This window comes from Prionailurus viverrinus, chromosome A3 (assembly GCF_022837055.1).
Source record: "Prionailurus viverrinus isolate Anna chromosome A3, UM_Priviv_1.0, whole genome shotgun sequence".
In the NCBI taxonomy this organism is placed as follows: domain Eukaryota; kingdom Metazoa; phylum Chordata; class Mammalia; order Carnivora; family Felidae; genus Prionailurus; species Prionailurus viverrinus.
Window position 1 is genome coordinate 114,090,583 of NC_062563.1, and position 27,246 is coordinate 114,117,828.

The window sequence follows — 27,246 nt, forward strand, 5'->3', positions numbered from 1 at the left end:
AAGCTTACACTTGATTTGAAGAACAAAATTTCTGCTTTCACTATTTGCATAAAACTGTACAGACTTCTTACAATTAAAATGGAAGATTCTAGTTTTCACAGCCCAGTACTCCATGGAAAACACAAAGAACAGAGATTGACAGAATTTTCCAATTATTATATATACAATCATGACATCTAGCCACAATTCCTACAAGAAAAATAATGTGTAAGGACTCATTTTGATTTTAAAATGTTGTTTGACCACTATATTTATACACTCTTTTGCATCAACCTATTGGCATACATATGAACAGATACAAATCGATTTAATAAACAAGCAGGAATGATAAACCTCATTCACCCTTTATTCTGACACCTTAAATTCAACACAACAGCCACAAAAGGTACAGAGGAATAATACTATTCTCTCCCTCCAAATTTGCTCTTCTGAGCTTGACAAAACAAATTATTCACCCGTGGCTGTCACTCTATTCTAAAATTGATGAGTATCCAGTAAGTTCTTCCACATGTGTTTCTCAGACGCCTGTGAAACTGTCAGGGACTGCTAGCAAGCATGCTCACTGTTACCAAGTCACTTCATTTCCATTTGAAAGGAGTAATTCAAAAGTCATGGGAGATACAGAACAAAGGAAGACTGAAAGAGGACCGTCTAGAAGTACAGAAGAGATTATATAGTAACTAACCAAATGATCCAAAATTTCTAAGATTGATCAGTAAAAGCTCTCATATGAATGTTTAGTCTAAGATGTAAGCTCTTCAATATGTCCAACATAAACCTGTTAAAAGGTGTCCACTTTGTTTATTAAAATATATTAACCCTTTTCAGCTAACACATCTAGTACATAAAAATGATGGCAATAATAGGTCTATCTTAAAATGCTTTTAGGCCAATATTGACATCATCTAATCTTTCACATGAAAATGTTTGCAGAAGGCAAGGACAATGAAGTTTCAATAAGGAAATGGCTATTTGCCCTCTATTTAAGGGAAAGATACTAACAATTGTTGGTCTTCTACTCCTTTTAGGGTATTATATTCATTATCTCATTTACTCCTTACAGCAACCCTGTGAGTGACATAGTTTTACACCAAACCATAGAAGAGATAACAGAGATTCTAAGACCTTTAATATTCTTCCCAAGGCACACCATTAATAAATGGCAGAATCAATATTCATAGTCTACCATGCTATCTCCAAAGTGTGCACATTGTCCTAAAACATTTTGGAGCAATCAAGAGGTGATGGAAAGGCTCAGTCATCATTGTTATGACTAGTGGCTGCTGCAAACACCCACGGAAGCAGCTGAATCCTTCTTAACACACTGCAGGGATCAGCCATAGGTAATTAGATAAAATCCACTTTCTATCCCTGAGTACTGCAAGGATCAATAATAATGAGGCAGAAATAGTTGCTACTAATCACAAGGGCCCAACATCTAATTATCAGTGTTGCCTATAATATGTAGTGACTCTCAAGAGAGCTGCAAAGGCCGATTTCTATCATAGGTCAACCACTGTACTGAATTCCCATCCTTTTAATAATGATTAGTATAATAAATTGAAAAGAACAAATGAAAACGTTGTGCCTCATCTGTAAAAGCTTAGAAGCTAGCTAGAGGAAACCAAATTTACACAGGCATTCAAGCTCTTGGGAGGCCCACCCAAGGACACTGACACAATCAATCAAAATATCTTCTTGGAAGGAGCAATGCCCGAACCACATGAATGACCCACTCCAAAGAATTCCGAGGCGCTTGGATTCCATTAAGTTCAAATTCTACTATTCATCTACCAACAATTAAAACAGGCAGGTCTCTTCAAGACCCTAATAAATTTTCTCCTTGTGGCTATAGAAATGGAAATTGTCCACAACTGTTATTTTTACAGTTGGATTGAATATTATAATTCTCTGGGTTGGGTACTTAAACTTGCAAGGCTTCACTTTTCTAATCAGTGAATGAGAATAATACACCTACTGTTCTGAGGAAGAAGAGATTATGTGACAAATGTTTACAACTATCCTACATGCACAGAGGGTACTTGATAAATGTTAGTTCTCCTTTCCTTCCAACTCTGGACCAGATTTTACCCCAGAGTTGTAAGTCCAGGAAGTTTTCTTCTGCAGCATGCTACTGAATTATCACACCAGAAGCTAAAGAAGCCTAAATTGGATCTGTGCATAGATCCAAGAAGCAGAGTCAGCACGTAGCTTCAGCAGAGACCTCCAAACACGAGCACGAACTGGAGCTCCCGTCTTCCTATTATTTAAACGTACTATTTAAGGAGTTAAATAATCAGACACAAAGATTAAAAAATAAAAGAGACGAGGAGACGTTCTTTCCCTAGAAATGGAACCAGGGATGCTGTCTTTTAAAGGCGGATGGGGGGGGCGCCTGGGTGGCGCAGTCGGTTAAGCGTCCGACTTCAGCCAGGTCACGATCTCGCGGTCCCGCAGTTCGAGCCCCGCGTCAGGCTCTGGTCTGATGGCTCAGAGCCTGGAGCCTGTTTCTGATTCTGTGTCTCCCTCTCTCTCTGCCCCTCCCCCGTTCATGCTCTGTCTCTCTCTGTCCCAAAAATAAATAAACGTTGAAAAAATAAAAAAATAAAAAAAATAAAGGCGGATGGGGGTGCTGGCTACGGTGGCTTTTTGGCAACTCAAACACAATCTCTTGGTTAAGTGGCTGCTGAATTGGCTAAGCCCGCACTTAGTAGCAAGTACAAGGTTCAGAGAAACTATTACCATTCCTTTAGCTGTAGCTCACAAGGACCCATATTTTTCCACTACTTGTGACAGGAAGCCCCTGAGTTGTAGCGTACATGGTGTCAGCAGGCTGCTCCTCTCTGTGAGGACTAGCAGGGCTCAGTCAAGGCCAAGGGGAGGGAGCCAAGCTAAATGCAGCTGTTGCTATATGGCCACAGCTCACCAGGCTGCAGCTTTGTTCCCTCACTCAAGAGAGGCACACTCGGGGCTAAGATTAAGCAGACCCAAGCCCCCCACATTCCCATCTCATTGCATTCTGTCTGGCCGTGAGACAGAGCAGCACAATAGACATTCCATCTTACCTTAACGGAGCTCTCCAAAGAAATGTGTTTCCTGCCTCATTACATGATGTGCTACACTAAGTCTGTGTCATCAGTTTCGTAAAAAAAAAAAAAAAAAAAAAAAAAGGTAACACTGTGTATTTCTACCATTTTGAAGACCAATAGATTTTTTTTTTGTCTTCACAGCTACCCAGCATTTAGGTACAGGTGGTACATTTGAAGGATCAGGGTTACAGGGGAGGGGAGAAGGGGAGAGGGGAGAAGAGAGGGGTAAGGAAAGAGAGAGAAAGAGAGAGGGGAGAGGAGAGACAAGTGGAAGATTCATTGATCTGTGATATCAAAAAGTTATTGCCAGGGGATTTTAGTTTATATCTTAAGTTCCAGAAAGCCAAAATGTTCTGGGTAATACATGTGAATCACTGGAAAGAAATCTTCCATTTTCTGGCTAAAAGGTGACTCCTTTGATAACCACAAAGTCATGAATCATAGATACTTTATTACTCGACTTCCTTTCAATGAGCTAAGAAAAAGTTACTCAAGACCCCCTCTAGGAATTAGTTAAGGAAAAGTGAGTCTCCTAGGCTTGAGCTCATCTGGGATGTCCTCTCTGAATTTCTCCCCTGGGTTCATTTCAGAAGATGGCATATAGCTGTGGCATCCAGTCTTAAGCGGGCCCTGCAGAAGGTGGTGTGGGCAGGAAGCTGCCTTCTGTGGCTGGGACAGGAAGGCCTGTCTGCCAATGTGCTGGGTTATTTCTTCAGCATGACTGCTTGCATTTTTAATTCTTAATGCTGGGATATCTGGGTTTGGTATTCCAAACATCACTCTCTATCTGAAGTTTACACAGTGTAATCTACTCACTGTTTTGTTGAGCAGAGTTTACATAATGACAGGGGAATATTCTGTTTTTGCATATATATATATTCTTTTTTGCGTATGGACATCCTGGCTTCCCTGAGGGCCTCTCATCTTGTTTGGATGGGAATGGGGCTGGCAGGAAGGACGAGAGCAGAATCCATCTCTGACACTCCCTCCTCACATACACAAACCACATCGGAAGTCACCAACCAAGCCGTGCCGTCTTTCGACAGAAGGCCACTTTAAGAAATCCCCAGACAGAAAACCTTAAACCTCAAAATCTCATTAAGCAATGCAATAAGAGTCCTAAATACGAGTCTGAAACAGAGCTCCCTCCCTAGCTGTGACCTTGAGGCAGCCCCCTTCTGTCTCTGGGCACCAGTTTTCTGATGGATAAAGCAAAAAGGGTGAACTAGATGCTGTCAGCTCTAAGGCTATCCCACTCATAGGACCATGTGGTACAAGTGTATGATCACTGGCTCTCAACTTTTCAGAAACACACCAATGAGAGTAAAGAAGCCACCTCTGGAATGACATTTTCCTTCCTTGGCTGCTGACGGTTTTCACAGCTCTTCACTCCCATACATGTAATAGCCACAGTTTAGTTCTTTCTGCAGTAACAACTTCTTAAATAAACCAAGACAATAACAAGTCTCTGGAATCCAAACACCTTTGATGTCTGACTTATAAATTTTTCAGCCTCTATAATTTTAAGGTTAAATTATATATTAAATTTCAAAGGCCAAGTACTTCAGAAGAGGGGGAAAGATTCCATGTGCTTCCCATGCATGCCCAGAGTCCAAATAAAAAATCTGCTCTTTAGTCACCAATGGCGTGCCCATCGGCTGTGTAAAATCTGTCATTTGTGGAACTGTGATATGTTTAAATTATTTATGAAAACCCCAAATAGCAAATTGCATTGAATCAAAGTTCTTCGGATTGTCCTAACATTTATTAAAGCTATTTACAGAAGACAATTTTTTTTGTACCAGACTTAAAACTGCAGCTAAGTGACATAAAAATATAGACACACTAGGCAATGCAATCAATTTAGGATGTTTTAAAGTTTAATGATGCACACAAGAAATTGCATATTAAATTGGTTACATTTGTTAATGCCAATCTCATATCTTACAGCATATTAAAAAATGCTTGGTGTTACAGTTAATGAATCACATTTGACTTAATCAAAGTGTGCCGTATGGTAATCAAGCAACTAATAACAACACTGAACATATGGACATTGCTCTGATCAGAAAGCATTCTTAAAAACCATGCTTCATTTAACCCTCTGAACAACTTTATGAGGTGGGCATCATCCTTCCCATTCTACAAATGGGAAAGAGGTTCACACACACATGTGACAGCACTTCAACCAAGACTCAAGATTCAGTGAACAGCTGGAGTCAGACGCAATGGACGAAAGTAGTATGTGGGTCTGTCCAAGCTCAGCAGAAAGAAGATGGGTCAGAGCCTTTGAACGCACTCTTTCCTCTGAACACTCCCAAGGCTTCATGCCAATGCTGACACAGAGGGGACTGAGACACCACCACGCACAGGGCAGGGCAAGGCCCTGGGTGTCAGAGGGAAGCCTAGCTGTGCTTACTCACTTGCTCTGTGGCCTTGGGCAAATTACTTAACTTCTCAGTACCTTAGTCTCCTCATCTAGAAAGTGAGAATAATGACCTGATGTTTCAGGGCCGTTGTAAGGTAAAGACAGAACACGTATAAAATGTCTAACACAGCAATGGACATACAGAAGGTACTCAATAAGTGGTAATTTAAAATTTCTGATCCACTCCAAAATATTTATATGCCCCTCATCAACAAAATTCAGGCTTAACCCTGGTATATCCCTCAGAGTTTGCTGTCTAGTACTGAAGAGGGGTCACAGCAATTAAAGAAGAATAATTCAGTACTTTGATTTAACAAAATCTTTATCAAAAATAAATTTCTCTATCAATTATACATAAGGAAGAAGAAACACACTGATAACTCTGATTACATAAAAAATTTTAAGTTTCTTCATGGCCTAAGAAGAAAAAAAAATACTATAAATATAAGTTAAAACACCAATAATTCAGTGGGGAAGAAAAACAGCAAAGGAGAAAAAATTTTGGACCAGTGGGTTCTCAACCAGGAGCAATTTTTGACCCCAGGGACATCTGGTAATGACTGGAGACATTTTTCATTGCCACATTTGGTGGGGGGGGGGGGGGGAGAGCTACTTGAATCTAATGGTTAGACACTTGAGATACTGTTAAACATCCTACAATGCACAAAACAACCCCTTGAAACAAAGAACCGTCCAGCCCAAATGTGAATAACACTGAGGTTGAAACCTACTATAGACACATGAAAAGACTCAGAGTTAGGGGTGTCTGGGTGGCTCAGTCAGTTAAGTATCCAACTTCAGCTCAGGTCATGATCTCATGGTTTGTGGGTTCAAGCCCCGTGCTGGGCTCTGTCGTGACAGCCTGGAGCCTGAAGCCTGCTTCAGATTCTCTGTCTCTCTCTGTCTCTGTCTCTGTCTCTCTCTCTCTCTGCTCCTCCCCTTGCTCATGCTCTCCCTCTCTCTCAAAAATAAATAAACATTAAAAAAAATTTTTTTAAAGACTCAGAGTTCAAATTGCTTAATAATCTGTATTGGAAAGAACGTGGTCAGACAATCTGCATTATTGGGAGATGCAAACCAGGGTTCTAAATCCAAATTTAAATCCCCTGTACTGGGAATGTAAGAGAGTTCAACTTTTATAGCAGATAATTTGGTAAATAGCCATTAAAATTAAGCTAGAACATGGCCTTTGATGCAGCAATGTTGTTTCTAAAAATTGATAAATTCTTGGATATTCTTGGATATTCACACATGTATACTAAGAATTCATTACTCACTACAAATACTTAATAACATGGTCAAAAACTGAGTAACAGGCAAATACTGAATCATACGGTCAGTTTAAATATGCTATGGTACATGCCAAGGTAAAATATTACACAGTCTTTAAAAAAAACAAGGTAGATTTGTTTGTGCTGATATTAATTGTCAAGCAAATAAATTAGACTGGCTTTCACTCTAGAGTAGGCCCTGTTGTGTCTTTTAAATTTTGTACCATATGTTATGTAATCAAAACAATGCACTAATTTTTTTTTTTAAAGAAGATGCCAGGCATGTCAACTGTTTTAAAAATCTGTCCTCAGGTCTCTAATTGGAATTTTAGTATCAGTCAAGAAGCAGTCAAGAAAAAAAGGCACATTAAAATGTGGCAAAACTGCAGACAGTCTAATAAAGAGACTCTTGACGTAGGTATATAGGAACTCAACAGAGTTCTGGGAAAAACACAGTGTGAACACTACCCTGCCACTGCAGAAGAGAGCTCCTCATGACAGAGGCTGTGGCCTCAGGTGGAAAAACACAAAGACCCCCAGGGACCCTGCAGGCAGCAGTTGGGAATAAATACCCCAACCTCTCTCCCCTTCCGCCCTCCAACCTCCTGCAGAAGGAAGCCCACTGATGCCTCCAGGGACACAGCACAGGGCAGGGGAATCCCAGCAGAAGCATTATTAAACTCTGCATTTTACTGCTGAAGAATGCTCACGCATCTGGCCTTTTCTTTAAATCCACACACAAAAAAAATTCAAGGAGCTGTTAATCCAAGTAAATTAAGATAACCAGGGGAATTGGCAAGACATAAATGAAGCCAAACAAGCATCAGATGGAAAAAACTACCTCTTCAATTACTATAAAAACTGTGCTCCTTATGTTTAAAATGAGCTTTTGATTTTATCCCCACCCCCCACACCCCGTAAGGTAATTTAAATCCTTGCAGCTCAGCTTTTTAATCCTAAACCATACAACTGTTACAGTTTGTAGAAGGACACTAGCACATTCTAAGGCATGAAGGCCTTTATATCAGTTTTCTGAAAAAAAAAGAAAAAACAGGAAGGGAAGGGGAATGGGAATGGGGAAAGGAAAGGGGGAAAAGGGGAAGGGGAGGAGAAAAAAGAAAATGAGCCCTTTACCACCTGACTGACCCCACCTGAATCCACACCCTCTCGTCCCACTCTACATGAGCTGTGTGTCCTTCAGGCCACCATGGAGCCATTTTGTTTCTGGCCAAACTCTGAGCACTCTGATTTTTAAAAAACTAAGCAAGAAAAAAAAAAAAAAAAGTCATTTTTAAGCTTGTCAAGTATTTCAGATCTCTCATTTTCTGTTTAAACCTGTCAAGGACAATGACATATCACCACACAATAGATCACTGCACTTACAAAAAATCATTCCTTTGATTTAAAGTGGAAAGCAGAGCCAGAAAACTCCAAAAGGCAACATGCTATATATGCTAAGAAATTACAGTAAATATTTCCTGAATAAAACATACTAAAGAAAGCCTAATCCCATTTATATTCCAGCATTTTTTTTTCCTAACGCAGGCTTTATAGACCAGATAATAGCATTTCAGGGCTCCAAGGGATTTTGAACACCTACTCCCTAAACTCTTCCTTCTCCTCCCACACATGAAACAATTAAAACTTAAGAATGAGTCTTGTTCAAGTGGCAGGACCAGGACGAGAACGTCTGTCTCCCAAAAGATTAGTAGTCAGTACTGATTGCTGATTACACTGTAATTCAGGACATAGCCTAGTGGAAATCTCAGTTTTTAAAAAACCATTTTCAATGAACCAATTCAAAATTGGGCAAAGGGGCTTGAATAGGGCATTTCCCAAAGAAGATACACAAATGAACGATAAGGCCGTGAAAAGGGACTCGACTCGGTTAGTAATTAGGAAAATGCAAATTGAAACCACAGTGAGATACCACTACTTATCTATCAGGACAGCTATCACAAAAAGAGGCAGGGGAGAACAGTAAGTATTGGCGAGGACGTTGTAAAATTAGAACCTAGCATGCCCCTCGTGGGAATGTAAAATCGTGCAGCCACTGTGGAAAATAGTTTGACAATTTCTCCTCAATTAAATGGAATTACCATAGATCCAGTAATTCCACTCCTGTGTAGGTTTCCCCCAAAGAAATGAAAGCAGGGCCCCCAACAAACACTTGTGCACCAATATTCATAGCAGCATGATGCACAGCAGATGGAAACCTAAGCGTCCATCAACAGATGAATGAATAAACAAAATATGGTCTATACATACAATGGAATATTATTCAGTCTTAAAAAGGAAGGAAATTCTGACACATGCTACGGCAGGGATGAACCTTGAAAACATCAGGCTAAGTGAAACAAGCCAGACACAAAATGACAAATACTGTACGATTCCACTTAGATGAAATACCGCAAATGTGCTAGATCATAGAGACAGAAAATGGAATGAAGTTTGCCAGGGGCAGGGTGAGGGGACAGAGGAATGGGAAATTATTGTTTAATGGGCATACAGTTTATTTGAAATAATGACAAGTTCTGGAAATGGTTAGTGGTCATGGCTGCACATCACTGTGAATATACTCAATGCCACTAAAGTATATAGTTAAAAATGGTTAACATGGCCAATTTTATGTTATGTGTATTTTACCACAACTAAAAAAACATGAAAAAAAGACACAATTCAAAAAAAAAATCAGCCATGTGAATTATGGGCTGAGGGTCTCATGAAAAGAAGCAATAAAATACTGCTATACTGGTGGAATTAAGAACAGACATTTCATTCAATAAAAAAAAAAAAAAAAAGCGCAAAACAAGTGAAAATTCCAAGCTTCCTGGGCAAGATGACCAAAACATAAGGGAAAGCTGTGTAAGAGGTTACATGCAGGTGAGAGTGAGGTCTTACTTGCTCTCTGGGGCTGCTTCTCAGGCCAAAAGTGAATGCCTTCAAAACATGATATACCTCGTTGTCCAGCTGACCTGGAGTGTTTTGGCCACAAAGAGGCTTTTCTTTTTTCAACAAGTTAAATAATATGTCAGACTCTTAATGCTTGGATAGTTTCTTCTTTTAAACTTGGCAAAATGACCCTTCAAAAGGCATGTGTAAAGACATTTGGGTTAGAAATAACAAACCTGTAACCCTCCCAAGGTGCTATGTTTATTTGAACATGTGATGATGCTATTGTTCAAATAAACACACTCCGCTTCCTCTCCCTTTCCAACAGCCATAGCACAGACACTTCGCAAATGAATGTCCACAGTAGCAATGCTTAGTGTTGAAAAGTGGTTTCTATTATACAGTCACTTCTGAGATGTGCAAAAAAAAATGCCTCCCGTGCTAAGCATTTTCCCATTTGTTATTTCTTCAGTTTGCAAAGAATCCCCATAAAGGCCAATCAAGCCCACGTGAGTCATCCTGAGACACCTCAAATCATCTCAATCCTCTGGAATCCAACACGATCATCAGGTATAAATTACCAAATGCAAATTTGGCCTCCGGGAGCCTGGGTCCCATTTATTAGTTAATACATGTACAAGAAGGGCTGAAAGAACTAGCAGTCAGCTCCAGCCCCGCTGTGACAAAACACTGAAGGTTTTACCTAGAGAACAATCTTGAGATTTAAGAGGGCGAGTTCTCCAGGGACCTGGACAAAATACCAGAGATGGTCTGTGATACCGTCCAATAGGGGAAAATAGCAATGCCCAGAGCAGCATTGCTCAACTTGAGCACTGTTGATATTTTGAACCAAGTAATTCTTTGTTGTAGGGGTGGGCGGTCCTGTGCACCACAGATGTTTAGGGGCTTCCTTGGCATCTGTCCACTACATGCCAGGACAACTGGCCAGCATGGTCAATTAATAAATGCCTGAAATTGCCAAATGTCTCTTGGAGGGGGGGCTGTGGAGGACAAAACTTCCCCGTGTTGAGAACCACTACACAAACTCAACTTTCCCTTTCCCATCTGCATAATGGATGTGAACCAGAGACTGCACAGTACCAGGGGAAATGGAGCACGGACCACCTGGGATATGCCTGCTGCACGCATGTGAAGAAAAACAAGAGTCCAGAGTGAGGGGAATGGGACTGTGGTGGAAGAAGGGAGAGTTTTAGCTTTGCCATCCCAGCGAATGCATTCATGGTGACTCCATTTTATTTCTCATTAATTCAACTTGTCTATTGCGTGGTAGGTGCTCTTGAATATCATCTTCATTAGTCCAAAACTAGGCACTAGGGGCCCTAGAGAAGCTTAGGTGTAATGAAGTTCAGGACAGAGATTATGTTACCAGAAACTCAGGATGATGGTTGCCTGTAGGGTTTGAACAGCTTAGTATCACTCAAGTATACCTTCTCTTGAAGACTGCATTCTCAAATCCTTTCGGAATGCTCAATATTAATCACAAGTAGAACTTAACTAGAATCAGGATGGATCTGTGCAAATATATCTCCCAGTTCACTTCATCTAGAAAAACAACTCAAATTTATGTCCTATTACTAGTAGGCAAAAAGTACACTCCTTGCATATAGTTGTGCACACTATGGAATGGAACTTTTGTGGAGTGATTTGAACTGCATTCCAAAGCTGACAAAGGTCAGTAACAGTCACCTTACTGCCTGGGGTGCTGACTGCCCCGTAGAAACCAGCTTATTGCCGTAGGGTAGAGAAGGTGAAGATTCGGGGCACCTGGGTGGCTCAGTCCATAGAGTGCCCAACTTCGGTTCAGGTCATGATCTCATGGTTTGTGAGTTCAGGCCCTGCGTCAGGCTCTGTGCGGACAGCTCAGAGCCTGGAGCCTGCTTCGGATTCTTTGTCTCCCTCTCTTTGCCCTCCCCTGCTTGCACTCAGTCTCTCTTTTGAAGGAAGGAAGGAAGGAAGGAAGGAAGGAAGGAAGGAAGGGAGGGAGGGAGGGAGGGAGGGAGGGGAGAGAACATTCTTTGAGAGCTTGACACATATCCCTTGAAATTCAGGGGACATGGTGAACAAAGACCCTTTCTGACTGTCCCCTGGAAAATTCTGAAGGCAGGAGGCATGGCAGAGCAGGAGGAAACGACAGGGTAAGGAGAGAAGGCGGCCTGCCACACCAGCATTTGATGTCTTTGCAGCCCTGGCCAAGAGGCTGTCGGAAGGTGAGGAAACCTCAGCTCTACGAAGAAAGGAACTGATATAGGAAAGTTGCAAAGGGTTAACCTATTTCGATTATATGGCATTTATAAATCATTTACTAATGCAGTGTCAGACTCATTCAAGAACTCATCAAGTATCATTAATGATAACATATCTTTTTGAAACCATTTTTCTTATGAACTACTAACACCTTATATCTTTGCTACTCTATCGGTGATCCATGGCCCAGCAGGATCCCATCCCCAGGAGCTGGCTAGGAATGCAGAATCTCAGGCCCACCCCAGAACTACTGAATGAGAACCTACATGATGTCAAGATTCACGGTGATTCCTGAGCATGGAAAGGTGATGGGCCCTGGCTTAGACATCAGGTTCTCTATCAGAGCTGTATCCAACAATCGTCAACATCGTTTGTTTTCAAAATACACATACCCAAAACACACCCAGGCATTGTGATCCAAGAAGCTGGGGTATGGTCTTTTAAGTAATCCATGGGACAATCTGTTGTAGAACCGGGACTGAGAGCCACTGATTCAGGGTTTGGAAAAAGGCAGACATTTGAAGTTGGGTTTCAGCCAGAGCTCCTAACTACTATCCCTATTCCCCTACCCCCATAAACATTTTTATACAGGTGAATCCACTTCTCCTAGAGGCTTCATTAACTCACTGCCAACCTGTAGCAAAACCTACAATTAGCTACAATTTTGTCTCATAACTGATGAGGAATCCCATTCAAAATGATCCAACAGGACAAAAATGGCAACCCAATGGAGACATGCAAAGCAAGACAGGTTGAAAAGATACTGGAGGCCTCCAACTTGAACCCTGTCCACAGCTGCCTGGGATGTGTCAGTTTGACTCAGCACGGACTTGTCATGAGGGCTTGTTATTTGTGAACGAAGATGAAAGGAACCATTCACCAGCCACCAGCAAATTGTTAGGTTTTCTTGTCTAGATTTTGTCTTGAGGGAAGAGACAACAGGACCTGATTTAAATCAGAACCCGACTTAGCCACTGTTGCGGCATTCCCAAATATTCAAACTCAGCCACCACTGGAGAAGATCAAATTTCAAGTAACTAGCTAAAATAGAGCCCAAGCTCTTGAATCCCACCCTGATTTCTAGGATAGACTATTAGGCAAATTGGACACTATTAGTCCCTGGTGCAGTATGTTTCTAAGAGTTAATTTCCTTAAATGAGATCCCTCAGAATTTTGAAGTTTTCAAGTAACTGCCAGGTAAAAAGGAGAAATACTTCTGGCAGAAAATGGTCCATAATATGATGAAGTTTGACAGAAGGGAAATGATAACTACTGTATGAATGGTCAGAAGTCTTTTACCAAATAAGGTTATGATTTCTGCAGTGAATGTGTTTCAATAAGAAGATATTTTCAGCCTGAAGAGTTAGCTTCTTTTTCAAAACGGGTATAATACAGAGTAAATTCTGTTTGATACTAATTCATCTATTTACCAAATACACAACTTTGGCAAGAATGTTATTTTTTTTTTCTTTTCCATACAACGTCATGGTTTTCTGGGCACATTACGGGACTCTCAGATGTTTCTAATTACCCTCTGTGTACACCCAATAAAACAGCTGGCTCAAAATGTTATTAATACCACAAGAAGATCCAGAGGGCTCATAAATCACCCTTTCTTCAGAAAGGGACAATGCAGTGGCAAAAAGTGACATATTCTAATCTTGCTAAATAAGACTAGTTAAGAACGTTCCAGGGCACTTCCTAATTTGTCAGAAAAAGGGCAGTGGTCTGTTTTCCTTGCTGCAAAAAAAAAAAAAAAAAAATCTTAATGTCAAGTTTCCCTTTTACCTCTTCTAAGGAAAATTTGATGAAAATCAGGTTGAGTTTTTGCACTAGGAAAGCTCAGAAACTCTTCAGAATCCAGAACAAATTTTTATTGAATCTGATGGGCATCTGAAGTTTGGTCTCTGAGTGAAGAAATCTCTCATTTCTGCCGAAAGTTTTTCTTTTTCCCACCAAATCTTACAAAAGCCAACACTGAAGCCATGCCAGGTTTTTGGTAATTATTGCGTGAGTCTAAATGCAAGATAATGGTGTCGAGCAGGAAACCATTCCTTAAACCCATACTCTTCAACTAAATAGAAAATCAAGTTTTAATAAGTGTATCAATGACAGCATTACATCAAATTGGCAAAGGAAGGGCATCTGGCTCTTCTCATTTTATTTGTGATATATCTTTGGAGAATAAATCTCAAACTTCCTAACTAACTTTATCCTTCCCCATTTGGTAGTTATTTTATTTTCCTGGACTGTGTTACATGAAGATGACTGTGTGGCTGCCCTCAAAAACATTTTCATATCATCTGTGATGTTAGTTCCAGGAGGTTTTTCCAACAATATACAAATACATTATTCCTCCTCCACTTGGGGGAAAAAAATACACACACACACACACACACACACACACACACACACACACACCTTGCTACTAAAAGCTGATACAAATGTTTGACTCTAAGACTAAAGATGCAAAATTAAGCCCAACTTGTATGCCAATAAATTCTGTAGGTATATACTGTATCTCATAAACGTGATTTCAGTATTTATGTCCAACTTCCTTAAATTTAGTATAACCTAGGAGCCAGAGGTAAATTACACAATGACAGCAAAGTGAGTAGCACAAAACTGCATCAAATGTTATAATCATACATCACAGGAGATGCCCCCCATCTATGCAAGATGATTACTTTTCCTCCTGACCATAGCTTTCTGTTCCAAAATGTGCTACACTATTTAAATGCTTTTGCTCTTGCCAGCAGGCTTGGCAACAGGCAAGAGCTTCCTGGGTTAGCAAGTGAACCTCTCAAGGAAGAGCAGGATCCAAGACAGAGGAAACATGGTACTACCACATTGTCTCCCTGATATGATAATGATGCCCAACATTATTTTGTACCTAGTCTAAAGTGCCCAGAGTTAGCCTAAACGTGAGCAAGTACAGAGTCTTCTGTGCAGTAGGAGCAGAGGACCAAAGTGAAAGAATAATACAAACATCCTTCTATGCCTTTCTAGAAGCTATTGTGCCATCAGGATTGGTAAATGAAGGAACCACAGTTCTGTGGTTATGCAGGGAATATACCCTATCTAAACTCCAGGAGCTGTAAGTCCACAATGCCCCCATCACAGGACACAGAGGTTGTGAATTACGAGAAGGATGTGTTGGGGCACCTGGATCGCTCAGTTGGTTAAGTGCCCAGCTCTTGACTTTGGCTCAGGTCATGACCTCATGGTTCATGAGATCAAGCCCCACATTGGATTGGGATTCTTGGGATTCTCTCTCTCTATCCTTCCCCTTCTCTCCCTCTCCCTCCCTCCCTCTCTCTGTCTGTCTCTCTCTCTCTCTCTCTCTCTCCCTCCCTCCCTCCCTCCCTCTCTCTCTCAAAATGAATGAACAAACTCTTTTTAAAAGAAGAGAGAAGGATGTGTTATTTTGGGGAAAAGAAAGGTCTTTTTGAAATCAATCCAAGGAACCCATGTGTACCCTCAGCTGGCTCCTTCTCATAAGCCTGAAAAGCACTGTAAAAAAGTCAGCTCATTATTGGATTCATTCGACTAGTGTGGAATCAGACAGGTTACATCACCAGCCCAGGGGTGCAGAGCCATCAACAGTATACCAGAGCTAGACCACCAGGGTCAAGTGACAAGGTAGTCACTAGAAGCAGAATAGGAAAGAGGAAAAGCAGCAAAGGAAGAAACCTTTGAAACAGAGCTTGAAGCTGTTCCTTAACAGACTGTGAGAATTTAGACAGAGGCAAGAGTGGGGAGTGGGAATTCATGCAGCAAGAATAACTAAAGATGTACGAATCTGGGGCGGCTGGGTGGCTCAGTCAGTTGCACGTCTAACTTGTGATTTCGGCTCAGGTCATGATCTCATGGTTTGTGAGTTCGAGTCCCACATCGGGCTCTGCGCTGACAGTGCACAGCCTGCTTGGGATTCTCTCTCTCTCCCTCTCTCTTCCCCCTCCTCGCTCGCTCACTCTCTCTCTCTCTCACTGGCTAAGAAAAAACAGATAGGTTTTTAAAAAATAAACAAAGGTTTGCCATGAGTAGCAAGTACACCACAGTGTTAAAAAGCGTCTTTTTCATGCAACTTGTAGTCACTGCAATATGTTCTCCTATTCTGTGTCCCCAAACTCTATAAAGGCTGCTCCGATGGTTATTTTACTCCTGCAACATCAGCTGCCTGAGGATTCACGATGAAGCTGTGTCGGGTAAAATCTGTGTGCCACCATTACACAGGCACCTGCGTAGACAATTTGCTCTGCCAACTGAGATGCATTAAGCATTTCTAAAGTAAGGCTGGCACCTTACGGTGCATGCTGGCACCGGGGAGATGAACAAAAAGCACACAGGTCCCTGTTCCCAAGCAGTGTAGAATGTAGTGGAATAAACAGGTATAACAAAATTAGGGAAATGAGGCTTTGTGGCACAAGCAGCCCTCGGCTGACTCCTGACAAAGCAGGAGGTGATTTGCTCAAGAACACGGGCTGGAGAAGTGCACCTGCCAGGCAGACAGCAGTGTGAACAGAGGCACAGCAGCACAGAAGGCTTGGTGCATCTGGGGACCTTTGGTAACCTGGAGCCTCGGATGGGCTAAGCAGAGATTAAGGCTGAGTTAAGGCCGTCCTGGAAGGCCCAACATGCTACACTAAGCAGTCTAGTTTTACAAAGATCATCCCCTGTGCTCAAGCTGAGCAATTAGGAAAGAACATGTGCTTTGAGACACTATGGTACAGACTCCAAAGAACTCTGAAAGGTCATTTATTCTAGGCTAGCCAGGACAACACCATTAAGGAGTCCCAGCCACCCCCATGACATAGGCCAGACATGGCTTACCAGGAACAATCGATCACACATGCATTTCTCACAGAGCTAGCAAACTGCTGCAATCTTTTACCTATGGTTGTTTCTTTTCTTTCTTTTTTTTTTTTAACTGTCCTGACTACCGACATATTTCTTTTTTTTTTTTTAAGTTTATTTATTTTTGAGACAGAGAGAGACAGAGCATGAACAGGGGAGGGTCAGAGAGAGAGGGAGACACAGAATCGGAAGCAGGCTCCAGGCTCTGAGCCATCAGCCCAGAGCCCGACGCGGGGCTCAAACTCACGGACCGCGAGATCGTGACCTGAGCTGAAGTCGGACGCCCAACCGACTGAGCCACCCAGGCGCCCCCTTTTTTTTTTTAATGTTTATCTATTTTTGAGAGTGGGGGAGAGGCAGAGAGAGAGGGTCAGAGGATCCAAAGCGGGCTCTGTGCTGACAGCACAGAGCATGATGCAGGCCTCAAATCCCTGTACTGTGAGATCATGACCTGAGCCAAAATCAGAGGCTTAACCGACTGAGCCACCCAGGCACCTCTACATACATATTTTCTTACACAACCACTCTGTGCCCCATACCTTCTCAGCTTCCAAGATCTTCCTTTTCAACCAACAGGACCTCATTCTCTCCTGGTTTGGGCTCTTAACATCAACAACTTATTGCCTCTCTTTGGTCCAACTAACCCCTTGGAATTACCTTTCCATGCAGCACTCCTCCACACGGGACCCTCTCCCTAAACACAAACACACACACACACACACACACACACACACACACACACACACACCCTCATAATCAGTTTTATTTCCATTAAAAAAAGCTCCATACCAAAATCATGTGATCTGTCTTACAGAAGATATTGGAGAAAAAGAAAAAGGCAATGCTGCTTCTTTGGTAAATTTTTTCTATATCAAAGACCCTGTACTTTTTATTATAAATAACCAGATTCCTTCTGCAATAATTCTAGGACCATGTTTTCACCCAGAGACTTGCTTGCTCCCATGCTCTGTGAATGAGGCTCTTTATCTAAAGATGTTATTAACAGGATTCCTTGATACAATGTGTGTGTGTGTGTGTGTGTGTGTGTGTGTGTGTGTGTGTATGTAATATATACAGATCAATATACAGATCAATAAAACCTAATCCAACAACACATATAGGACAAATTTGCTTGAACGTTCCTAACACCAGCCTTCTGGAGATGTGCCACAGTTGAAATAAAATAATAAACACAGTGACAGAGTTAGGTTACTCTATCTGTGAAGTTTGTGATGTTCTGTCCCAGAGCTCACTACTCACTCCGTTCAGGTCTCTGCTCAAACGTCCTCTCACCAGACAGCCCTTCCCGACTGGTCTAAAATAGCCATCCATACCTTCCACCCACACCCCCACCTCCACCTCCCCTCCCAAGTTTCTTCATAGCATTCATCACTACCTGGCATTAGGTCAAATTTTTCTTACATATCATATATTTTGGTAGTACCCATGTGACAGTACTGTATACTCACACTATAGCTTGGTTTTATTTCTCAATTGTGGTCAAATATATGTAACATAAGATTTATGGTCTTAACCATTTCTAACTGTACAGGTCTGTAGTGCTAGATGCATTCATATTGTTGAGTATTCAATCTCCAGAACTTTTTATCTCGCAAAACTGAAACCCCACACCCATAAAACAGCAGTTTCCTATTACCATCTTTCCCCCAATCCTGATAACCACCATTCTCTCTCCCTCTAAGAAGCTGACTACCTAGATAATTCATACATGTAGAATCACACACCCTGTGTTAGTCTGTGACTGGCCCATTTCATGTAGCATAGTATCATCAAGGTTCACCCATATTATTTAGCCATGCTGTATTTTTTTAGTGTTGCAGGGGCAAGGACTTTGCCTGTTTTGCTAACCACTGTATTCTTAATACCTATACCAATCCTCGACACACAATAGGTGCTCAATAAAGACGTTAAATAAATTAATATTCCTAATACCACTTAAATAAATAAATAAAGCCCAAATAAAATGAACAACAAAATGCTTTACATGATGGCATGTATTCACTATTGGAAAATATTCTTGTGGGAGTAGTTTCTTTGATAAATTCTTAGGCATTCTAAATTGCCTAAACGAAAGCAACCACTTTCTTTTAGTATTATACTAGATCATGTTTAGAAACATAAATCTGTACAATGCATCAAGGGGAAAATATATCCACCATTTAATCAAAGAGTGATATGTTGGCATTTCACTGGTTTTTGTGCTGGATAAACATCAAGGGATCCAAACAATGACAACTGGCAGAGGACGAAAGACTCTGAACAAAGTTGCCAGAAAAAAATCTAAATGCTTCCCCCTCCTTGAGCAGTTACTGGTTTACTAATTGCCTGGATGAGAGTGAACTGTCTTCCCTCGTTACGAAGAGACCCTACATAATGAGTGTAACAAAACAAACTGCTTCCATTCCTCAGAAACACTTCAGTACAAGGTTGGTTTCGTGAGATATACGGGGGAAATTCCCAACGCAGAGCAGCAAACCAAACTCAACAGTTAAAAGTGGCTAGAGACTGTCATCTATTATGAGCTGATCAAAAGCTTATTTTAGACTAATAAAATGCTAGTTTCCAGCCTTAAAAAAAAACTGAGAAAACTTCCTCCTTTTTTTCAAAATGAGAAATCTCTATGTCCCCTTTTCAGAGAACTTTAGTAAGTTCTGGAAAAGTCCAAATTCCTATACTTGGAATTCAAGGTACTCTACAACCATGCCCCAACCTACCTACCCAGACTTATCATGTATTATCATTATCTTTCATGCTTTCTGCATTTAAGTGAAACTACTCCCAATTCTCAGAAACTACCTATGCACGTTCTTGTCTCCCTGCCTAATTCCAACAGGTAAATTCTTCCTTCCCATATCAACCACACCTCCCTTCCCTCTACTTCCCTTCCATCTGTATTTTGGAACTTAACCAACGTTTCAAGTTCCACTGCCCCCATCAGTCTACAATCAGGCAAACATGCATTTAGCCAGCTCCAGCTACAAGCCAACCCCTACAAGGGTTAGCGCTGGGATAGCATGGTGACAGAAAAGTCACACGCCATTCCTTTCCCTCCTCAGCTAGACGTGGTATCTCCTTCTCAGAGATCCTCATTCAGGCTCCAGCAAAGCACTTTCTACTTTGATTTAGGTTTATGTATGCATGCTCCTCGTCTCAAAGCACAAGCTCTCAGGGAACAGCTTTAGGATTTGTCTCGGAAAATCTAGCACAGTGTTTTATACATACTCACCTGGCAACAGGGTGAGAAGGAGGTATGTGGACGCTGGGAAGGCAAACCTGACTGCGAGTCACCTTTAATCAAACCCACCAGGGCTATGGTACTCATATCCACAGAATATGAATCCTGTAATTTACCTCCCTCAGAGGAAATAAGCATCAAATGCAATAACATGGGAACATACTTTTTAAATTATCAAATAATTTTTGTAATTATTCAGCTGATGCTGATGGAAACTGAGTCCCCTGTAATTCTTGAGAGAAAGCAGCATCATATAAACCAAATGTGTTATTTTAGCAGTCATGATTGCTTTTCAGTGGCTCTACAAATAAGCTATGTCACGGGATAGTATTATTTTATTTCAAACATTCTAGTTGTGACAACATGAATTCCTGTGTTCTTATTAAGGGAACTTATGACTCTATAAACAACTTTAAAAATACCAGAAGGTCGTCTTCATGATATCCCTATGAATGGAAAGAATCCATTAAAACAACAATGGTTAACCTGCTGGCCCACCCAACTAGGAATATGTTTCCATTTTTTAAAAAGGCAAAGGTGGGGAGAGCCAAGAGGCAAAGCTCAGAATATGACAAAAAAGGTGTTATAATTAGAAATCTGCTTTAAAGAAAATGCCACTTGATGGAAATACTCTGCTATATCATATCAATATCATGTTCGTAAAAATGAGTTTATTCTAGAATCTCAGAGTGCTTGCCTTGGATATCATCCTCATTCAGGGCTCACAGTAAGTGGAAGTTATACTTAAGATGTCTCTAACTGAATACTCAAGAGCAGAGACTATATGCTTAATAGTCATGAAAACAATACACCTGCCTCTCACATCTGAAAAGCCCAGACTCCCCATCACCAAAGACCAGAAAGACTGGCACAGAAGCAGCACAAAACAGGAAGAAACCAGTATCACCCCTGTGTCTGCTAAAGAACCATCCTTTGTATCTTTTTTTAAAAATTTCTTAATGCTTATTTATTTTTGAGAGACAGAGAGAGATAGAGACAGTGTGAGCAAGGGAGGGGCAAAGAGGGAGACACAGAGTCTGAAGCAGGCTCCAGGTTCTGAGTGGTCAGCACAGAGCCCAACACAGGCATGGAACTTGTGAACCCTGAGATCATCACCTGAGCTGAAGTTGGACGCTTAACCAACTGAGCCACCCAGGTGCCCCTCTGTATATTTATTATTACCTCTTCTGTGTGGTCAGTGACCTGAGCCCAAGAGGATCTAAAGCCAGAATATGGCCAGTGGCCATGGTGAAGCCAGGACTCCAATCCAGGGCTACAGGTCTCTCAGGTGACTATTCTCTATTAAACCATCCATCCTTCCCACAAAACCCAACTCCATGAGGTTCTTCACCTTGTCCCTCCTACCCATCGTGGTCAGACCCCACGCAATCAAGTAAACAGATGACCTAAAGAGATCTAAGTTCTAGTCCTAGCTAACAGACTTGCTATGTAACTAAGTCAAGCTCACTTACACCACTACCTAAGTTTCCCTATCAAGAAAATGTTAATAATAGTATGTGTTCCACTTCCTTCAAAAAAACCAAAAAACAAAAAACCTATAAATCACTATGGAAATGTTCAAATTTATTTCTGCAGTTCTGATGATCAAAATGGACTATTTAATTAAGCTCCCTTGACCTTGAAGTCCATATGGTTTTCCCAGTAGTATTTTGACTTCTGGGAGCAGGGGTCAGCAAACTATGCCACTGAAGTCAAATTTGGCACACCCAAGGTTTTTGTAACGCGGCCACACCCATTCTTGTACATACTGCCTACACTGCTTTCATGGCCACAGCAGAGTTGAGTAGTTGCATACCACATGTTTGTGTTGCAGTGTCTCAAGTATTTACTATCTAGCCCTTTACAGAACAAGTGTGTGAGTCCCCACACCTTACATAGCAGAGGCCAAAGAGAGCAACTAACAAATTTAATGAATTTTGAATTTTCCCCAAGCTGTTCTATTTTCCATATACATGTCTTATGTGCAAAAGATTTAACATATTATAAGCAAATATAAATAGAAAAACGGTCAGAAAGCTACTTTTTGTAAGTAATAAAGCTATATTAAACCAGTTAAGTCCACAAAGATACTTATGTCTAAAAAAAGAACTTCTAAAATTTTCTGTATTTCTGAAGAATCATAATCTATAAGTTCTACAAAATTACCATTCTTCAATTTAAAAAATTTAAAACTGGTCCCTCAGATTATCCAGTCTTTTAATTAAAATAAAGAGAAGAGGAAAATAGCTCAGGAGAGAAATTAAATATTTCCCAGGACTTCCAATGTGAAACTTTATTACCATGCCTTTTCTGCCTGCCTCTCTCTCTCTCTCTCTCTCTCTCTCTCTCTCTCTCTTTTCTGCCTGCCTCTCTCTCTCTCTCTCTCTCTCTCTCTCTCTCTCGTGTGAACTACTCTGCCAATCCTTTTGTGGCAGAGTTGAGCTCTGGTTTTGAAATTTTTTTGTGTAAATAAGTTTGCTCCGTTTTACATTTTGAATAGGCTACGTGTATCCTGTTCCTAAACAGCTGCTTAAATGCCAGACAGGAAAGTGTGCAGCGTGTTTTAACAAGTAGACTTCCTCTGTTTCTCAAAGCCTTCAAATATGTAGTTTCAAAATGAATACACTGTAAGCCAAAAAATTACCACCCATCCGATTGCTTTGTCATTCTTACTGTAAAGATTTATGAAAACTGAGAGGAGGAGGAGGAGAAGCAGTGATTGCTGCTGCTGATGGAGCTGAGAAAGCCACGAGAGCAAGGCAGGCAATCAAGAAAAGTAAAAGTGGGAAAAAGCCATTAAGCACATAATAACCTACTGGGAACTGCCTTTTCTCTTCCCCTCATTGTCTACAACCCTCCGGAAAATGATATTACTTGTTGCTCATAAAAAGCCCTAAGAGTTTAAAGGAAGACTGAATTTCAGAGGTCACTAAACATAAGCCATTTATTTTCTGTATGAGACAAAACTGAGGTCCAGAAACAGTAACTGTCACACCCTGTGGATTAGGTAGGTAGTGGCAGGACCCGGACCAGAATCTAGTTTCCCGATCATCAGTTCAACACACTTCCCATTAGACTCGGCGCTCTGCCCTGCTAAGCGTAACTTGGCATCCACCAGCTAAATTCTTTTTTAAAATATGCCCAAACACCCCTATCATAGCCAGGAAATTCACAACACCCTTTTAAATAGTATCTATGGGCATACGTTTTTTTCCATGTACAGACTCTCTAGAATAATGCTTTGACCTCATAAGGGTTAGGAGTCGCGATAAAGCAGAGAATAATCAAAAGAGCTAATAAGGACTTCAGGCTGCCCCCTTGTATTTTGTCTTGATGATAATCAGTTTGAAAGAGACACCCTCTCTCCTACCCCCCAGACACACATGCTCAAGACTAAACAGCAATATTCCATAAAAAGACCAGATCTAGCCAGTGTTATTATCTGTCTGACATTTGGGTTATTCTTGTGAGTAACTCATAAAGTAATGTGGGTGTCTGTGATTATTTGAGTACACATGGCAAACCATAATTGGTCAAAAAATAATAAAAGACATTTTTCCGTGACAAAAATACTGTATTGCATGACAACATGGCAGCGTGACAGCATTCGGTGGACCGCAAAACTTTCGCCCTTTACGAAAAAGTAAAAACAACACAAAAATTGTTTAAGTAAAAAGCTTTCTTTTCAGGGACCACCGTAGTTCATATTTAAATTAGTTAAGAGAGATTAAAAGGTTTTGAGTGCTGACAGCAAGCCACTAGCATTTCTTCCCCTAAATCCATGTCATGTATCAATGTATAATTCAGCCTTCTGAATCAGAGCAGAAATGTGGTGAAAGATGCAAGTCTGTATCCCTTTCTACAACCAAAACGCAGTTTTTGACAATTCTTAGAATTTTTTTTTTTTTTTTTTAGAACATGACTATCCGTGAAGTAAAAAATTTAAACTTAAGCAACACTATCCAAATTTTGTAACGGGAGTTAGATCTAGGACAAATTCTTATTGCTGAGCAGATTAAACGTGAAGCTGATCAATGCGAACTGTGCATTAGGGTCTCAATGTAAAAGCTATCCCCTTCTGTCCTATTGATACCCGCCCCCCCATCACCACAGGCTGCGTCCATGATAAGCAATCAGGGGCAACATTCTAGTTGCCATCTCTCTGAGAAGCCAGAAAAGCAGGGTAAAAATTATTCTGAAAGTGATTTAAAAGATCTCCTGGAAGAAGCGTATTCGTGCTCATAGACAGAAACCCATTCAGGCAGAGAGCAGTGTGAGTGGAGGAGGATGTCTACATGCTACGATCTCAGAAAACTCAATTCAGGAAGGACAGTGAGGGACCGTGGAGGAACTCACCCACTCGGAAGTTCGTGGCCGTCAGGGTGTCGGCAGCGTGACCGTTCTCACTAATGAGAGTGGTGGTGTTCCCCTTCTCACAGCTGTTCTGACAGCTGCCCTTGGTGCAGGTCACTTTACAGATGCTCGGAGTAAAGACCACCTTGATGCGGCCAGTGTGGTTACTCACTAGGAGCGGAGGCAAGGAGAAAAAGAACAACAAACACATCAGCTTAGTATCCATGAAAGTGCCTTGGAAGATTTAAAAAAAAAAAAAAAAACAAGGGGAAAAAAGCAAGGAGAGGAGAGGGGGAACGAGAGAGCCCACAACCCGACAGGTTTAAGGAAAGAGGGAAGCCTTCAGTGCTCGCTGCTCTGTATCCAGTGGTGTCTCTGAAACAGGAGTAGGAAGCTTAGCAAACAGAACTCTGGGATGCACTCCAAAACCACATTTGAAGTCGAGTCACTGGAGTGGGATTACTAACCACAATGCTGCACTTTATTCACGGGCAGACAAAGAGCAATACGGAGGGCACGACATGAAAGAGCCAACCCTGACAGGCAGATGTAATGCAAAGAGGTTGGCCATGCACCTCGTGGTGAATAAACTCTTGTGTCCTCAACTTGCATACTTTCCCTGTTTCTCCACTTATTAAGTCACTATTTGCAGTCCGACCCCTGGAAATGTTTTAGGCATGCGGCATGTCTGAAAACATCTGTCTCAAATCTCCTGGCACTCTCGGCTGAAGTGATCAAATCCTGTGACGCAGCTGTGGGAGCCCGTTTCTTTTTCACAACTCCGGGGCATTATTTCCCCATGTTAATTTATGCAACCTGTATTTGTGCCTTACTGTCAACAGGGACCATCTAAGAAAAAGGGAGGCCAGGTCACGAGGCTAAAGGGTTGCCTCTGTTAAAATACCATCCTGGAGCCCTCACTGCTGCCATTCACAGGCCACTAAGGCACGTATTTTCTGCACTCACGTGGCCCTCTCCTTAAAACCAAATGCTATAACCTGAGTGCACAGCAGAGGCAGCAAAGTATTACAAAATGGGCACTAACCTAAAAGTCAGATGCTGGGTTATAAGCCTGCCTCGACCACGGTGTGACGTTGGACATGTCATTTCACTTTTTCTACAAAACATGAGAGACGTGCAGCTCATGTTTTCTAGCTAGTTCTGATGTCCAGGGTCTGTAGTAGGGGTCAGAAAACTGTAGCCCAGGGATCAAATATGGCCCATGGCCTGCTTTTGTAAATAAAGTTTTATTGGAACACAGCCACACATACTCACTTACATATTATCTATGGCTGCCTTTGTGCTACAATAGCAGAGCTACAAAGAGCATGTATGACCTCACCCAGAACTGCCATTCATGACCAAGTCCCAATCCAGACTCTAGGGCAAAGTGCAATACAGAAACTCTAGTGTGATCTCTGCATCTGTGATACACCCCCGTCTAGGTCCTTTCCTCTTTCCAGGAGCCTAGGCAGGGAAGCAAGATGGTAGCCGCAGCTGGAGACAGATGGTTCAGCTCTGAGACTAAGGATGATAGGAAGCAGTGCCCCGCCTATTGTCACTGTGTTACTTCAGTGGCCAAAGGAGAGACTAGCTCTGGGCCAGCCTTTCTGCTGCCATCCTCTGCCTACCAGAGGCAATTCTGTCGCCCTCATACTGCCTTGGTTTGACCAGGACTAGATTTTTAGGAAATCATCCAAGAGGCCTCCACAGGCCCTCAACAAAAAAAATCATGGTCAAACCTGAGCTTGGAGACAAAGAACCTTAACCAAAAAAAAGTTAGAATTTCAAAGCCGGACCCCAAAGGTCCTCTGACACAACCTTTATTTAAACATCTCTAGTGACAGGGAGCTCATTATCTACTAAGATGGCGCATGCTGGTTTCTAAGCTGTTCCTAGCAAGTGCACTTCCTTCTGGAGCTCAAGTGTGTCAGTTGCACCCATTAACCCTAACCCAGCTCCCCACGGTCTCACAACCTAGTAACGCCTCTTCCACAAGACAGCCCTTCACCTCCTCAAAGATAACTACCGAGTAAGTAACAAAAGCTCAAGTCAGAAGGAACTTGAAGAGATCAGCTTGTGTTGGCCCCTTCACTTAACACAAGAAAATGATTCTTCCAGAAGAGAAACAGCCTCAGAGCTTTTCAAATGTTTTTTCAAGACCGTTTCCCATTCTCACTCAGTGGTTCCAACACAAGAGATCAGGACACACAGTGTGAAGTGGGGAGATGTCCTAGGGCTCAACCAAATCTTCGAGCACCTTGCAAAACAGGACTCAGAATCCTGTTCTATAATGGGCCAAATAATAAACATTTGAAGGCTAGCTGCCTAAAGGACTCTTGTTGGCAATTATTCAACTCTGTTGTGGTAGCCTGAGAGCAGCCTGTCGAAAACAATATATATGTAAATGAATGGTGTGGCTGTGTTCCGATAAAACTTTATTTGAAGAGGCAGTTTGCCAAACACTGCTTTGAATGCTTATACAACATTTAAAATTTTTGAGTATACCTCAGAAATTTAAAAAACTACAATAGAACGTTGATTCCAGAGACAAAATTCACATAGTTCGACTTTTTTTACAGTAGTGCGCGCGCGCGCACACACACCAAACCAGCTCGCGCTCTAAGTTGTCAGACCATGCTTACAAATATCTTGAGAATACTCTGTGAATCTAAGTGTGTGAAGCCCATTTAAAAAAAAAGGGAGAGACAACACTGTCCCACTTCAAAAGAATATAAACTTCTATTTTTTCTGGCTCTTGGTACAATAATGAAATTAGAAATGGTGTGCCAACTATTTTGTCTTCTCTGGCATTAACTCGTGGCCCGGGCGGCT

The 27,246-nt window shown here is 41.5% G+C and overlaps 1 protein-coding gene across 8 annotated transcripts in view; it reads right to left on the reverse strand.

Moving 5' to 3' along the window:
* The window catches only part of LTBP1 (latent transforming growth factor beta binding protein 1), a 410,698-nt gene that overhangs the window by 212,599 nt on the left and 170,853 nt on the right, over positions 1–27,246 (reverse strand). For 6 of the 8 annotated variants that reach the window (XM_047852622.1, XM_047852625.1, XM_047852623.1 and 3 more), the window contains exon 5: positions 24,415–24,582. In XM_047852622.1, coding sequence (XP_047708578.1) covers positions 24,415–24,582 — 168 coding nt within the window. Of the gene's footprint in view, positions 1–24,414; positions 24,790–27,246 lie in introns of those variants that run through there. The other 2 variants (XM_047852628.1, XM_047852627.1) reach the window with 1 other exon arrangement.